The sequence below is a fragment of the Spodoptera frugiperda genome, chromosome 27 (assembly GCF_023101765.2).
Source record: "Spodoptera frugiperda isolate SF20-4 chromosome 27, AGI-APGP_CSIRO_Sfru_2.0, whole genome shotgun sequence".
Classification (NCBI taxonomy): Eukaryota; Metazoa; Arthropoda; class Insecta; order Lepidoptera; family Noctuidae; genus Spodoptera; species Spodoptera frugiperda.
Genome location: NC_064238.1, coordinates 8,959,305 through 8,976,695, shown reverse-complemented (window position 1 = coordinate 8,976,695; position 17,391 = coordinate 8,959,305). Strand labels below are relative to the sequence as shown.

Here is a 17,391-nt window from a genome sequence, read left to right as displayed (position 1 = left end):
AGGTGTAAGTTTAAGCTAGGCTTTTTTAACGGGTAATGAATGGAATTGAAGAAATTAATGAGAGGCCTCTTTTGCAGTTTGATAGTTTTGCCGTTATGTAAAAAGGTTCTGTATTAAATTTGGCGTATGTATAAAGTCAAATTAAAAAAAATGCTTTTGGTTTTGTATTACTAGATCGACCTAAATGAATTGTAGTTTATGGTTTGATTAAAATAAATGATTTCACTTCTGATTTTAAACTGTATACAATATTAATTTAACAAACATCCCCCATTATATTTATGGAACATTATTGCCACTACTAACGAAAAGATGTTTTATAGGTATCTGAATGCATTCTTTAAAGGAATACTCAAGTCAAGTACATTAAGAATAGTCATGAGACTAGTCAATAGACATGATGCTATGTCAACGCATATAGTGACAGAACGGATCAAGAATGCACGATAACCGCAGATAATTCTATCAGTAGGGTTATCTCACAACAATTTGTTAATTTATGTTGATCTCAAAATAATTATCTGACACATTTTGTAACAGTAAGCTTCTGTTGAATGGTGAAATGACTCAAAAGGCGCCATTTTGTGGAATTAATAAACGTGTTCATTTGTAATGTATTAATTATGTAGGAGCTCTACTAATTACATGCTAATTGATCGGCTCTCAATGCTAATTGGAAGTTCGTGGTGGTATAGGTTACGTGTTATGCTAAGTTCAGTTTTAAGTGTTTGTTAATAAGGTGTTTATTTGTTTTGTATTCGATATTAGGACTTGGAAATAGTCTTAATTTTGATGTTCAGTTAGACAAGGGTAATTGGTTTTTGAATCTTTTGTAGGGTAAAATTGGCTTGGTACTTTTACTTTCATGAATGAATTTAACATTTTATTCAACGAGTACGATCTCTTTGCAGATCAATGCCACTAATTAAAATACAGAAATAGCTAATTAGGGTACAGAACGATAACATAGGTATTCAAAGCAATAAAATTACGAATAAAGGACATCTGGCGTTTTTTACCCGATTTTTTAAAAGTCGCGAACATAAACCAAAACATTTTTAAATGATAGTGTTTGCAATCATATTTAATATTGTGTAGTTATTTTGATTCACAATAATGGGAAAATGGAAATAATTAGTAAAATGAAAATGATATTTTAAGTTGACTATTTTTCCTAATTACTAAACGACCGCTCAGTAAGTTAAAATATCACTCCGTGGTATTTTTGTAAACCCAATCAGACTAAATCCGTCAAGTTGATGTGCATGTTTCGTTCTCACTCTCGCCCATAGTCCTAAAACTGGTATACATATGTTGCGCTCGCGCAGGTAGCTAGCTTATCTTACTACATCGCAGTCCTTCGTCATCATCATCGCAGTCCTTCGCCAAAAGTTAAGAGAAAAATATGTTGTTTTAATTATTTTTGATTCCCTTTTTCCTCTTCAATTATTACCCAAAAACATTTATAAATATTTTTAAATGTCCAATTTCTCCTTATTGCCACGACCCACAGATATGGGAACTATACCATTGTGAACTAGATTTAATTGCCTATCCACCGTACCTAATTTTATTTTTGTTCGCCGTAGGTAAGTGTCCCATACAAAAATGCCCGATGTTCTTTCATCAAACACTTTCACACCACACCGAGAAAAGCCGAGGCAATAAAACACAGATTATAAATTCTGGACGCGACCCGTCTCGTCAATCAGTGGTCCCAACCTAATAAATAAAATAAAACTATATCGTAAAATACTTCATATTTATCGCAGGAGTTTCACAACCAACCGCACGCCAAAGGAATTCAGAACTTTGATCGCAGTACCAACATAATAACATAAAGTTTTGCTCCTTTAGACGTTTTGACAAGTCCGAATGACTTCAAAGTTGGCACACATTATTTATAACGTTTATGTCAGCGGTGGCGCTTCGGTTCTATTTTCTGTCTTTCAAGTTTTTAATAAATGAAGAGGTGTTTTTCATTTTATTCGTCTATTAGTTTTTATGTCTGGCCATTGACAAGGCGATTAAATTCTCTGTTTGACTTGTTAAAATTAAAAGAGTGGTGTTGAGAGACTATTTAATGTGAAATTCAAACAAATTTAATCACCTTTCGGCGGTTTTAGTCCCTTTCAAATCTCCACGTCTTTGAACAAAAATTAAAACGTAGTTTTACTAAGAATTTCGAAATTCAAATATTTCTTTATTCTATTTAGCCAATTCCAAATCCTTACTCGCATGCTTGGTCGCAGGCAATTCCTTGAAAATAATACATTCACGAAAAAACAGTAACATAAAAATTGCAGTAACGAAACAAGACGACCGTATAAGCTAGCAGTCACGACATTTTCATGGCCGATTTATTTTTGACGCTCAAAAAAAGAAGTAAAAAATATATTCTGTCCAAAGAATAAAGATTAGGACATTGTACTGGTTGGATAACTGATGTTGTTATACAAAAGTTTTAGCACCACGGTAAGCGGAGGGCGTCAATTCTGTCCTTTCTATTGTTATTTTTTTTGTTACTTGACGCGTTTTCTTTGACGCCTCCGCTAATAATCTCCCTTTATTTACTTAGTAAGTTCGACGGGACTCTCTGTAGTTTTTGTGTGAGAACTGTTCGGTGTAATGCCGGGATTAGTCTTATTTATTACTGGTATTGTGTTGATAAGTCTTCGATAAGATAACATGTTACTTGGGAATTTACTTTACCTCGGCACTGATTTTGTTGTTTTGATAGTGTATGATATAACTACTCTTTACTTGAATGCTTCTTTTGCTATTACGCCTGTGAGCATAAAGAATTAGAGCAAGGTTTACTTTAAATTAAATAAGCCTCTTTAAATCATTCCGTTTAACTTTGGTATAGGTACTTATGTTCAGTCATTCGCCAAAAATAAAGGACTTAACTGATTATCCGTTGCGAAATATTATATTTCAAATCGGCAATCATTCAAGAGCATCCCAAATTCCCTCTTAACAATAATCTTTAGGGAGCTTTGTGAAGCCGCTTCCGCCGCTCACAATAGATGCATGCAAACTTCGTGAAATGGGTAAAAATAATCCTCTACCCGAGCCCAATACATCACGCGAACTGTCAGTACAGACCGCACGAACAAAAATATACCATTGTGAACAACGAGACGCGCATTGTACGAAACTTTCGTAAAAACTTGTGCAATTTCGGCAGTACGCACCGACGTGCGACGCAACGACAATACACGACTTGCTGTCTCAAACGCCCAAAAAGTAATCGTCCCTTGTCAAACACTTTTCACACGAAACATTTTTTTTTGAATTCCAATTGTCCATTAAGACGGATCGTTAGCCTGTAAATCAACGTCGGTTGAGCGATTGATGGCACCAGCAATTAAAAACTAGCTGCGCCGTCGACAAATAGACATTTGGAACTGTTCTTAAATTGGAACAGGCACTCGCGTTTTGTACGCACAACTGACAATTAATCAATCCCAAAACTGGAGCGGTTTAATATTTTACAAGTTCGAAGCGATCAATCCCCCTTTGTGTGGGTCCACGCCTCCGCCGTTAAGCCCTTCAAAACAAACATTATTCAGTGTGGTTATTTTCATTTATTTTTATAATAACACCCACGTTTAAGGCAACCGCGTGTGATCGTGCGAGCGCGCAGGTTTCGTGAGACTTACCTATAAACTAAGGCTGTAGTCAAAATATTTTCTTCTGTTACAATCGTAACGACATGACTTATAAGGCCGCCTTCAGTAAATATTACACTTCTACCAAAACATGGGCAAATGTTGGTGATATTTTAGGAATTCGGGTTCCGCATGTATGCAGTAACTAGGTGACGAGTAAACAGCGTTTTAGAAGTCCATCTATCTACTTAGTTTGTCAAAGCTATCTCTAGGTCGCGCCTCGAAAGTACAAACGTCAATAATGCCATTATGACTTAAGTGTTGTCAGAACTAACTGTGGTTGTTATCACGTCTATGTGAAACGAAAATATTATGAGAATTTGGAAAAATATTTTCGTTAGTAATTTTCATGTTGGTGCTCTAACACTTCACTCATCCCACGCAAGGCTTAAGCAAAACATTTTGACAAAAAAGTATATGGGACAAATTGTAAACATTACTATCTAAAAATAATATCAACAAACAAGACCTACACATTAAATCACAGTCAATTTATAACTATATTAATACAAAGAGAGTCTTTATAGATAAGCGGTATAAAATATTAACTACAATACATAAATAAGTATCGTAAAAGAAATATCTAAATAACTTCTGAATGCCAGTGGCAAAGAGTTCATTGTTTATATTAAATCAAGTAATTGTGTTCAAGTTTGACCTGTCAACGGTAAAGTGCCCATAAATTATGAACGTAACCTTGGTTCGTATTTGTTTTCGTTCCATGTCTAGACGGTGCAACCCCACATATGCATAGCACGCATATGTGCTCCGTGAGAATTTTATAGACAAGTTATTTTTAATGTATTCTGATTGTTTTACCAGAAGTTTACGTTTTTAAGCTCACACTTACGATATACAGATGTGGGTTTCAAGATCAATCGCGGTGCTAATGATATGTTTATGGAGCTGTCGTTTTCAAATAATACGTTAAGATTTTTTTGATAAATGTGTTTAGAAGAATAGTTAATTTCATGGTTTACCGGTAGACGTTAAAATATATAACGTGAATGCTGATCGCAAAATATTTTGGAACTGTCTCTGAGAAATGCAAAACTTTGAACACTTTTATTCAATTTATAGGCACTTTAATTAAAAATATGATACCACTTGAAATAAAAAATGCAAAGACTTCTGTATTAGGATGAAGAAAAAGGATTTTAGAGAAAAGTCTATAAAATCAATATCAACCTACTTAAGTGGGCTGCGTAGACGTCGCCGCGTCTGCCCATGCTGCTCATGATGAAGAGTCCCGGTGACTCGAAACTAGTAAACTTTTCTCTATCAATTTACGTGAATAAACCGTGATTTGTATTTAATTTAGTATGTTTGTATACAAAAATAAAGTCTAAAATCCTTTCAGCTAAAATTGAAACATCATTCATGAATACAGCCACAAAGCCAATCGATAACACACGCAACTGATTTCACTATACTCCAAATATGTCCGGATTATCAATCAGAGTAATGAACTAATATCCGAGATTACGTCCAGTCCCGTCTATTTTGATACAATCAGGTTTATTGGACGGTAATAGTTTCCCATCGTATCCTAATGTATCGTTAAAGTCTATGGCATCCGTTACTGTGTTTAGTTAGCTTTATATTGGCTTCCTATATACTGAGCGACAATTTTTAGTCGCTGTTGATCGTGTTTATGCAAGCGTTTGATGTGAGATGTCCCAATGTCATATTATTATGAAGATTTTCTAATAGAAAAATTATGTAGTTCATTTGATGAGGTAGAGCTATTTGTTGATTCTTGGCTGTATTTGTTAAAGTGATATCACTCTTTCCTTTATTTTCACCGACTTCAAAAAAAAGCTCCTCAGATGAGGTAGCCAGTCCGGATGTTTGTTTTTTTTTATCATTTGTTTTACTCACCGATTACTACCGATACGATTACCGATTACTCACCTATTAATCCGCAATTTGTTAACCGATTTTCAAAATTATTTTCAAAGAGTTTGATCTATATCTTTCTGCAATCTGTAAGTTTCATTTAAACCTGATAAGTTGTCTATAAGCTAGATAAATTGCGAACTGAGTATATGTACTAGATATCAAATTATAATCCTATTAATTGAATAAGTCCAACGCAACATATTACATGGCTGAACAACAATTTTCTCCACACGGACGCGCAGGAGGAGGATATTACAATATAATTATTAAACGATATAACATGGGAACCTAATAAATCACATTTAATCCATGTATTTACAACGTGTAGCCGGTATCTCTTATCTCAGTAGCCATCTTAATACAGGAGCCACTAATTTCATATCAAAATATTTTCGAAAGAATAACTTATGGCCCCAATCAACTCGTTCCAGTTTCGACGTTACAAAAATGGGACGTGATATAAAATTTTGATTTCATTTTTATGAGAAGGATGTTGTAAATATTTTAAAGTGGGATAGGTATGCTATGCAATTTAGTGATGGTTAATATTATAATGAGATTAATTAGTAACTGATTTCTTTAGTACTTTCTTTGGTGTTTTCATAAAATTATGTAAAAGATTTAAAGATTTGTAGCTATTCGTTTGTCAATTCTACCCCAGTTTTAAGACGTACCCGGGGTATCCTAAAATTTTGTCCAACCACCGAGGAATGGGCAGCAGGATTTCATTAGGTAACCTAACTGCAATCCCAAAGCCGCCTGCCATGCGTAGGGATTATGACAAGAAAAGCCTCTCCTCCTCATTATAGTTGTAAGCAACTGATGATGATGATGAGTTTGTAAATTATGACCTCATTTTTAACTCTTCATGAATGTTAATTTCTTTTTTTAAAGCAGTTTTTTGTCTGTTTTCCTTTTGTTTGGACAATCATTGTAATAGTACTAGTCCATGTTTTCCTGAAGCATTAAAATCAGCACAACAGCTCATTTTCATCAGGCAACAACCATTACTAAAGAAAAAAAAACAAAAGGACAACATTAATTACACGGGTTCTGAGAAATTAAAATTGCAAAGCGCGATCTTATTCAAATCTGAAATGACCCTAAGTTCCACTGTCTTGTGCCTTGTTTACGTTAGGCAAGTAACTGGCTACAAGTACTAGTAAGTTGTGGCTGTAAGTTGCAAAATAATAAACTTGCTCGGCGTTGCAGAAGTACTAAGTTGTGGGGAACAGTAAACAAAAAGTTCTTAGTATTAACATACGTAAGATTTTTTAATGGTAGGTCCACTTACAGTACTATGTATGCTTTGGATTTCATTTATTAATTAAAGTTACTCGTTAGAAAAGGGTATATATACGTTTACGGTATTACAAGGAGGGACTATTATTTGAGTATTTCGGATATGTTCTAGTTAAACGAATATTCACTCTATTGCCAAATAAATTAATTTCTTACTTACATTTTATAGATGAACGCATTGCTTAGCACTGGTGGAAATGGACTGAACTATGTTTTTATATGGAAAGATGCGTGCTAAACATGGCTTCTCTACTCAAATCAAATCAAATCACTTTAATGCATCCATATGTACAGTGTGGTCTACAATTTAACAGTAATATGTTCCAACTATGGGCCCTATTGGGCACCGCAAAAGTACTTAATATCGATACATCGCACACTCAAGCTGCTAATCTTTCTCGCACATCTACATAGCTTAGAATCAGAGGAAATAATCACATAGTTAGCATAGCTACATACCACAACCTCTGGTGGAAAATCACCCTTATTCCATTCTCATAAACACAGCTCCCATACTCAATTCGTGTAATCAAACAATATAGTCACGATTTAATATGATACAATATCAAATCGTACAGCAATAAGCGGCAGTTACCCGCCGCGGAAGTTGTCAAGAGCACTTGAGTTCAGATAAACTAATTTGAACCAGTCAAAAGTTAAATCAGGGTCATATATGTGTGTGTGTGTGTGAGTGTGATTGTTTTGTGGTATAAGGATAGAGGTAGAAGTTTATATGTGATTTTGTGTTTCTTTGAAGATATTTCTTATGTTCTTATTGTCGTGAGATATAATAAATCAATTATGTATGTTGTCCGGCTTGATGAGGTAGCTCGACTAGTTTCAAGCCATACCGGGGTCCACAATGTTCATCATGTGCAGCAGATGTTTTTCGGTTAAATTACTGTTCCTCAAATTAGAAACTATTTTCTTTACAGTATAAAATGATTTCATATTAAATTACACAGTCTTTGGGTACAGAAATATCATAATGTAACTATTCAATTAATTTACTCGAATAGTGTTATGATTTGACTCCAACTTGAATTACTGTTTCCTCCTTAACATAAACAAATTTCGCCAAATCCTTTAGTTAACAGATATTGGGTGCCCGCAGAATAATCAGACAACCCGAAATTTAACCTTAACTCAAACTAAATAGAGTGTGAAATCCTTTGTTTCCGCTGTATTATGAACTTATCGCTTTTCGTTTAAGTTGGTATTGAATATTTGTAACCAATCAGACATATCAATGTTATTGGATCAATGGAAACTGTCAGTTTTAATTGAAACATCCTTGTCAATCATCAGATTGATTTTGAAGTTCGACGAAATTTTCGAGTGGGTGTTTGCCTACCTACTTTAGTTATAATGGGTTGAACTTAGAGAACAGATTATATTATGGGAACGAGTTAATTACGCAGTTCATCAATTTGAAGTAGGTAGGGAATTAAGTGAATGAGGTTTTAATAATTAACGAAATGTATTTCATACATTTTGGCTAAGATGTTTTCTTTTCTATTGATTGGGTAAGTAAGTAAAGTTTCCGTAAGATTTATTTTGTAATATCGTGATATACCTACCACATACATCTAGGTACCTATTGAATCTGTCCTACTTCTCATTTCATCTAATACACCTCAATACCTAAATATAAGTTAAAATTGATTGTTAAAGCATAAAAATATAATGTATCAAGATTTTCCAAGATCTCCAAATCCAGTGTATTACGTCAGTATTCTAGATTACAATTTAGGTCAACGACTTTTACAAACTTATTTTTATTTTTCACATGCACCTGCCTGTTTTTGCTTAAGACAGATTACTTTAGACGCGTATATTTTGACACAAGGATTAAATGATGTCAACTCGTTTTGAGTAAAAACTGACAGCATATCTTAAATCTGAGTAAAAACAAGTAAATAAAATTAGGTCGTCGACAAGGACGAATTTTATTTTCATGGAACTGTTACTGCAGAATTTATTTTAATGCCGTTATGTATTTTGTATTATAAGTCGTAACAATAGTAGTTTTAGGCTAGACTAACTTCTAGAGAACCAATTTCTTTTTCTTTTATGCTTAATTCACTTCTTCTCTCATTCATAATTTTTTGTCACAGTAAATTAGTTAATCTCATAGAAATTGGGCTTTCAACAGCTCTCTATTTATATTTGATTAACAAACTTCAAAAAGATCAACGAAACAGATTGAATTTCAACCAATTTGTCACATCATGTATATTACCAAATTAAAAATACGTTGTTTAAAAAAATAACTATTTAATATAAACAAAATGTTGGTAAGAGTTGCTTAACACAAAATTAGGTGAAACGAAATTAATAATGATCATTTTTAATGTCTTCCGACAGGCGCCCCCTTTCGGGATTTTGTAAACATCACATATTTCTGAAAAGTTGTCTGAACTCTCTGACAGTTATTGAAAACTACATGTTGTTACATATCCGGGCAAATGATCGCCATTAAATGTTTACAAACATGATATTAATAAAAGTTTTAGGGTATGATAATTAATATTTGTTTAATAAATTTTGGTCAAATTTCTGAAAACGATTCTGCAATTTCATAACTTAGTAAGCCCATTTGAGTTATGTTAGTTCTGAAAATATATTCATGGCAATCTATACAAATATAGACAATTATGTAAGAAAGTTGATAAAAATTACAAATTAATGTCGAAGTTTTATACTTACAAAAGTAGTTAATTGACGTGACATTTGCGGATGATACAGTACCGTACTTATTATATATAATTTATGTATAAATATTTAACTATGTTTGAATTGTAATAATAATGATTGTTGTAGAAATACAAGTAATCTAGGCATAATTATGTATTACAATACGATTGATGAGGCAAAACAAGTAAAATTACCAGTGACTCAAGGGTTAGGTAACTAATTACGCTTTATTTAAAGCTCCCAAAATACACAATTTCAGTTTATATTTCACCAATAAATACTTCTAATGAGTCATTCTGTAAAGATTTAAGAGTTTCGAAAAGACTTGACGAGAATTATTTACTCTTCTTGACAATCCAAATAAATATTTTGAAGTTGTTTACATTTATGCAGGAAAAGTGTCACCATATTTATTTTTGTTTATTTATTCAATGAAGTGTATAAACGGGTGAAGTCATAGTTATTATTAGGAATTTCAAAACTGTACTTGTCTTTGCGCAACCGGCATCGAACTGATGGTCTTGCAATCACTCAAACTCAAGTAGTTGAATGTTTACTATTGGTGTAAATATTATGAATTTGTTATTATACTGGTGATGTGTTTGTAATATTTACGGTACTTCAAACTAGAAGTAGATGAGAACTCACAATTCTATTCCCAATTGGTTCCTAAAGAATATTTAATGAAAATAAAAAAATATTTCAAATACAATTAAGGTTGATTATTATTTGTATAACTTTAAGTTTATCTTCAGTCCATAACATACAATTCGAACTGATTCTGAATTGAAATATTATGGCACACTTATAAAAATCTAAAGAAATTATAATTCCAAAACAATTTTATCGTTAGACTTTCATAAGTGGAGTGCTTTTACATACGTACTTACAATTTAAGCAGCCTGTCGCAAAGAGGTTTTGGTTGCATAAATTCGTGCTGAATACGAGTAAATCTGGCAAATTGCCAGTGTACTCACATTAGTGAATGCATGATAATATTATTTAACAATGACAATTAACTTTTACAATACACTAAGGATTGTGATACTCATGAAATGTATTTTACGTATTCTCTGACGTTCTCGGTACTACGTATTATAGATTACTGTATTCTATTCTTCTGTCTTCTATCTTTTTTGGAGTCTAGAACTAAAAAGCAAATAAGTAATCGTAAAACGCATAAAGCGTTCTTAGACGAATGTTGAATTTTAGAAATGGAATAGTATCTATTCACGAGAGTACAACAAAAAGGCAATTTCTGACTTAATCTATAAAAGCCTTTGTGTCTTAAAATCACCAAAACAACCGACCTAGTCATCGACGAAAGATAAAACAGATAAAAGAATCAATATTTTCATCCAACCAAGGCATCCGTGTAAAATAATAAATAGATGGGAGAGGGAACTCTTTCCTCAAATTTACAACAACCGGCCCACGGGTCCTGTTACCTCGTTATATTATTGAATAAAGGCCCAAAAAGGGGTCTCACGAAATCCAACGTGTAACCAAACTAAATTACGGAGAGGCCCAAAACTGATGAACTTAACAAAATTAGAGCGGCTATTTAAATAAAATTTTCAAGGTGTTTATTTTGGGTCGAAAAATGGAGTAATTTGTATGGAGGTAGTTAAATTTGTTTTTGAAGTACAGATAATTTGGAGTTTATTGATGCTTTGTTGAATTTTGTTATGTTATTATTTAAATGCCCACACATTTAGGTAGGGTGTTCGTTAGTGCATCCACGATATGGTAGGAAAACGTTAAAAATCGACTTAAGCAAAAGGGGACCCTGTTTAGAGTGTACAGGTTTCATAATAACATTTCTTTCTCTAAGGTTACACGTCAAAAGACCAATGCTTGAAAAATTACATTAAAATATGTACTAACGTTACGTTCTCTTGTTACAGATGTATGAAGAACAAGAAAATGAAGGTCACCTTCATTCAACATCACTCGTCAAGCTGAAGATGTGGTAGTCACTCCATCATGGATATCCTCACCTTGGTGACGTCTTTACTTGGACTGATATGCTTCTGCTCAGGTAAGATCTTTCATTTAATCACCTAATTTTTGTAGATATTATTGTGTATAGATTAATTTGTATTAATTGTGGTCAGTAGAGTTGAGTTTGCTTTCCATTTAAAGTAATCGAAACGAGAGCGCGTTCGGCGCTCTGATTGACCGGCTCGAATATACCAACCAATCAGAGCGCCGAACGCGCTCTGCTAACTGCTCTGGTAAATTTAAATGCAAAAAAACTTATACCTAAGGGGTTTTATGAAAAAAATGTTATACAACGTGTAACAAAATACACATATACATCAAGAAGCCCTGATGAATACAGGTTGAATAGTATCTCTACACAAAGTTTCAGCTTAAAATACGTTTAAAAAAAAATTGTACCAAATACTTGGTATCGCATAATTCTTGATTTCAAATCATACAAACGTGTCACAACACTACAGGGATCACTCGCTAATATTACGAAACATTTCTTCTGTCAATCTGATCGCCTAGTACCTGTCTAACTAATTTTGATTTGCGCGCCGGCGCGATTTCAAAAATTCATAACTTGGTACCATTAAAACATGAGTTTAAAAAACCCTTCCCGTATCGTTTGTTATGTTATCTAGAAACCGTGCAATTGATATTTATACCCCCTTTTTGTTACACGTTGTATAAATAAACACATACAAAGAATTAAAAAATAATCTATAATATCTCTCGCCGAGAAAATGGATACCAGAATGATATAGGGTTGCAAATAGTTGACCCAGTCACACAAAAATTCGTAGATACGTCAGAAATTTCGATCAAAAAGAAACTAACCATTGCAAAAATAGTCCACATTTCATTCCTATTTCAAATCCACATCAAACCAGCCCTATTCAATACATAAATACTTAAGTGCAATAGGGGTGACACGGTTATTTTAGTGGCAGTAGTGCCACGACTCTAAGATGGTACGGCAAGGCACTAAATGTCTGGGGAGCGACACCCCTGGGACCAAGGCTATTAGAGGTGAACCTTGACATTACAATTCTTGTGGATAATTTCAGTTTTGTGTTCTGATAATTGGCTTATTTTTGTTCGTTGGGGTGTGAGGAGAAAGTTTTATTCTGTTAGTGTAATGAAATTGTTGTGGGATGCGATTTTTGTGTAATTTTATTATGAATAGGTACTGTTTAGTATGGTTAATCAACATTAAATGCTTCTTTGCTTTAAATACTAGGTCTACTACGGTATGCTACATATAACCTATAATATTGAGATTTTGATCAAATGAAAACATGCAAATAAATATTTTGGAAATAAATATTAAAGTACAGCATTTAATTAGTTGATTAACGTCTCCAAAATTGTACTTCATAAACCGTAACCTAATTAAATAACAAACAGCTAAAGAACGTTTCACACTCAATAAAAAACAGACCGCGTTTTTAAGCGTTAAAATCGTGTTTTACAAATAAACACAGTAAATGATACTCCGGGGACGAATACAAAGCGGGAAGCGTAACTTATTGACAAATCTCATTAGGTTAACAAAACACATGTGTATCCCGCATCTGTCTATCGCATATTTTACAATCAACAGCGTAGAAAAACACCGTATCTGGTCATTGTCATGCTGGTAAAAATGGAGGTCGATCCGAAGTTATTTATTTTGACTATGGTCAGTAGAGTATTTTTGGTCAGAGTATTCAGAAATTATAACTATAATAAAATTGGTCCTTTAAACACTAACAATACAATAGATTTTTATGATATTGTCCTTTAAAGTTGAACTAAGACACAAAATGTATGCTAAAAAAAGAACCACACTATCATCCCGAACAGATGAACGGAATTTGATAAAATTTTGCGAAAGTACCCTTTAGACCATTATTGTTCTAAAAATTGCTTATTTTTAATGCAAATGCAGTGTTAGTTCATAAATCATAAAAACAGGGTACTATTATTTCTCTAACAGACCCCACACAAGTGGCTCATCAAAGCGTAAAGAAGTTAAGCCAATGTTAAACGATGCTTTACTTTTGGAACTAATGTGACACTTTGACACAGCAAAAAAGTTTTTCATACAATGACAGTGTGACAAAATGATTTTCCACTGACATATTATTTTCGTGAAATGTAACATTTTTGTGCAAAACCCAAACACTGTTACACAAGACGTAAATGTAGCAAAAAATTATGGTTGCAAAAGGGACTTCATATACCTACAGCAGTATCAGTTATAGGTATCTAAAATATGAACGTAAGTATCAAAATATTCATTAAAATTTCTGAAATCAAACTTTTTTTATTTGACTGAATTCCGAATACAGGCCATTTCTTTTAAAAGTTCAGTAAAAGTTTTAAAATTTCATTGTTTTACGCATCGCCTTAAATGGATTGTTTCGAGTTTTAATGGAGTTGTCTCTGTTCGATAGCTCTTGTCAATAGGGTTTACGGTAAAATTGAATTACAGCGTAAAAACGCACTAGACAATCTAGATAGGTTAGAGCTGCAAAGTGCTCTGTCTAACTAAATTTTGTTTTACATACTTTGAAGGGTAAAAAGTACAAATACACGCCAAAAGCTTCGATACAAATACGTTATAAGTTTTTTTTTTTAGTTTTTGAAACATAATAATAAAATATCGATTAAATAAAATATCTTGACTTGGCTCACGAGGTTGTCGACATGTGGAATGTGGATTCGGCTATGACGTTGTGCCGATAGTCGTGTCGGCCAACGGTTTAATACCCAACAGCCTCGACAACCACCTTAGGAGGCTGGGGTTGGGCGGATGGATCAAGGGCCTGATGCAGAAGGCAGTACTCCTCGAAACGGCACGTATTTTGAGGAGGTTTCTGTCTTTGGAGCCCTAACCACCGGTAGCTTGGACCATGCTCCCGCTACTGGTCGGCTCCTATTTTTATATTTTTAAATGTTATTTTGTTTTTTATTTTTATAAGTAATGTTTAAAAATATAATTTTAGAGTGTTTTAAATAAATATATGAAATATCGGTTATACGTTGTACGAACTAAGTTGATAATAATTTTGCTAAAACCTTCATGATCGGTAATCAGCTAAGCGAAAAAAACACAAAAATGTTTTGCGCATACTGGCTGGATTTGTAAGTACAAAAATACAAAAAAAAGTTGTTTTATAGCAGGCAGGATACAATAGATTTATTCGTTTAGTGTACTTCATTGTTCGACATTTGAAAAACGGTTCGAATCTGGAATGCCTACACAAAGCTATGACGTTTATGAACGTTGACACGTGTGTGTGACCCTCAATAAAATACTTTTTTCTTTGGCAGAAAAATAATAAAATACACAATTCCGCTTGTTATAAACTCCATGTAAATCAATGTAAATTGAGCTTTGTTCGTTAAATTATAACTGAAATCGACCGCGTTCATATTTTGAATTTGAGTGGCCATATTTTTTTACAATAGAGCAATATGAGCTGCTGTTGACTGGCGTAGGTAAATGGAAACAATGAAAGTTGAAATTAGTTGTGAACATGGAAATGATTTTAAGTCACTTTACTACTGAAGAACATGACAAAATAATGTAAGCAGGTGTAATTTATTTCTAAGTTTACAACATTTATAACATCTGAAAGACCAATAAATATGGATATCCCACGCAATACTTCTTGGGAAATCATGAAACGAGCGCGGTAAGGACTCCCATATTTTGTCGCTCTCACTAAATAAACTAGTCGACATCAACAAAACACTATTGACCAAGTCTCAATGTAGTGACGGTGCCAACAAATTGTCAGTACTTAGTCACAACTTGGTTTACAAAACTATCGTTTATTGTGAAACAGATTTCATAGCTATACCTATGCTTATTTTACTAAAGTTTACTACGTCTACAAAACCTATATGAAGACATAGATCTACAAACTCAAACATTTTCGATAGTTGTTATAAAGGATTTTTTTAAGGGGGGAAAATCATCCAATGACTTCTCTTGCCTTGGATGAGGCGACAGGGAATATCAGACTCTTATAGACTAAACTCGTCTAAAATCGACACAACTAATGTCTAAAATCGATTAAAAGATTTTAATAATTTCGGCCGTAAGTCAACATTTCTAACAATCCTAAGATTTCTAGAGTATATTTATAGTATAGCAAAGACTTTATATAAAGATCACAGCGAACTTCTTATCTACAATCTAAATATAGTCGTTGCAAACTAATCAGTAAGCAAGGAGCGCCTTTCAAGAACTTTTTTTGTTTCAAAGATCAGATAACATTTGAGTTTGCAAACTACCTTTTTTGTTTTTTTTTTCGGATAAAGAGTACCTGGTTCTAAATAATGGCTTCCGATTTTGTATTTTATCTTGAAGCTTCTATTTAAACCTCTTTGGAAGCTGTTTTTTAGTTTCCTCGGACCCGTTTATTCAGCTAGCACTAACGGGTAGGAGTTTTATTTTTTTTTTCTTTCGATAAGAGATCAATGAAGGCTAATTTATTTGAAAGACTCGCCGAATGGATTTTTAAAGGATGGTACATTAGAGCGCGTTTGTTCTAGTTTTTTTCATAAGAACTGGCAAAAAATGTGTTTTAAACTAAACACTAGCTTCTGCCAGTGGCTTTGAGATTAAAAGTATCCTATGTGTTATGCTAGCCCGCGTCCCAGTGAGGGTTAAAGTATCCTATATGTTATTCTAGACCATAATCTACCCCTGTTCCAAATTTCACACCGAACCCTACGGCCGTTTTGACTATATTGAGTACATACACACAAACACATAAACTCACAAACTTTTGCATTTAAAATATTAGTAAGATTAAGATTTTTTTGTTTACTACTTCAAGAATGAAATCTGTGATGTTATATGCTAAACGTAAATCACGAGGCTCAATCATTATGCCGACTGTTTATTTTTCATATAAAAAACCTCACCTATTTTCATCATGATTGTTACCGAGGCCAAAGAATAGATTTCATATAAAATATTCAATTATTCACCTTACTTTATTTGACGTCTTTTCTAACAACCGATGTTTGACCATCTAAAAATTTTATAGCGTATTATAATTCCAAAACTACAATAGCTGTAGGTGTTTTTAACACAATACAACATGAAAGATTCGGCATTACGAGAGTCGTATATCTAAAATCTAAGCACTTTTTGTGTTGTATCAAAATCTGTTATTCCATCTGCCCACGCGCCGAACAGACAGAACAACAAACCGTCCTTTAGAGACGGTACGACTGTCGCCGACGCATTTCCGTAAACACCACTGTGAAACGGTTACACCTAGCTAAACCAAACAAACTTTACCACGAAAACATAAACTTCAAACGAAACACAACTCTGTCACGTCACCGTAAAGTTTCATGTCGCAGAACAAGATTTGGACAGCGAAATTCGTTGTCATTTATTGCACGGATCGCTGCCCTAGTTCCTACCAGGTATCGGTCCCTAAGAAAGATGACACTGTGTCAACAATTTGTCCCTTCGTACATTAGACGCCTTACAAGACAAACATAGTCACGAAAAACACATTTCAGTAATCCGTCCATCCGTCAGGCTAATTCTTAGCACATGTTCGTGTTTTTTGCACCGTAAAATATAAGTGTTATTTCATTAAGCGTGTCTTTTGGCCGTTTGTGTTCTCAGTTCATTTAATTCGAACCATCACAGCGACAGTTCCACGTGTTAATGTTACAACGAATGTGTGAAAACGCTTCTAATAAAACGCTAAAGGTAGATAATGGGTTTTATTGTTATTATTTTCATTAGGACCTTTTTTGGACGAGATTTATTTATATGACGCGGATTACATTGTATTTTAACATT

General features: G+C 33.6%; 1 protein-coding gene across 4 annotated transcripts in view; it reads left to right on the top strand.

Annotated features, from left to right (window-relative positions):
- LOC118263545 (roundabout homolog 1) overlaps positions 1–17,391 on the top strand; it is a 60,814-nt gene that overhangs the window by 30,085 nt on the left and 13,338 nt on the right. For all 4 annotated transcript variants that reach the window (XM_050705505.1, XM_035575605.2, XM_035575606.2 and 1 more), the window contains one exon: positions 11,483–11,616. In XM_050705505.1, the coding sequence (XP_050561462.1) occupies positions 11,562–11,616 (55 nt within the window). In that variant the 5' untranslated portion in view covers positions 11,483–11,561. The remainder of the gene's footprint in view (positions 1–11,482; positions 11,617–17,391) is intronic.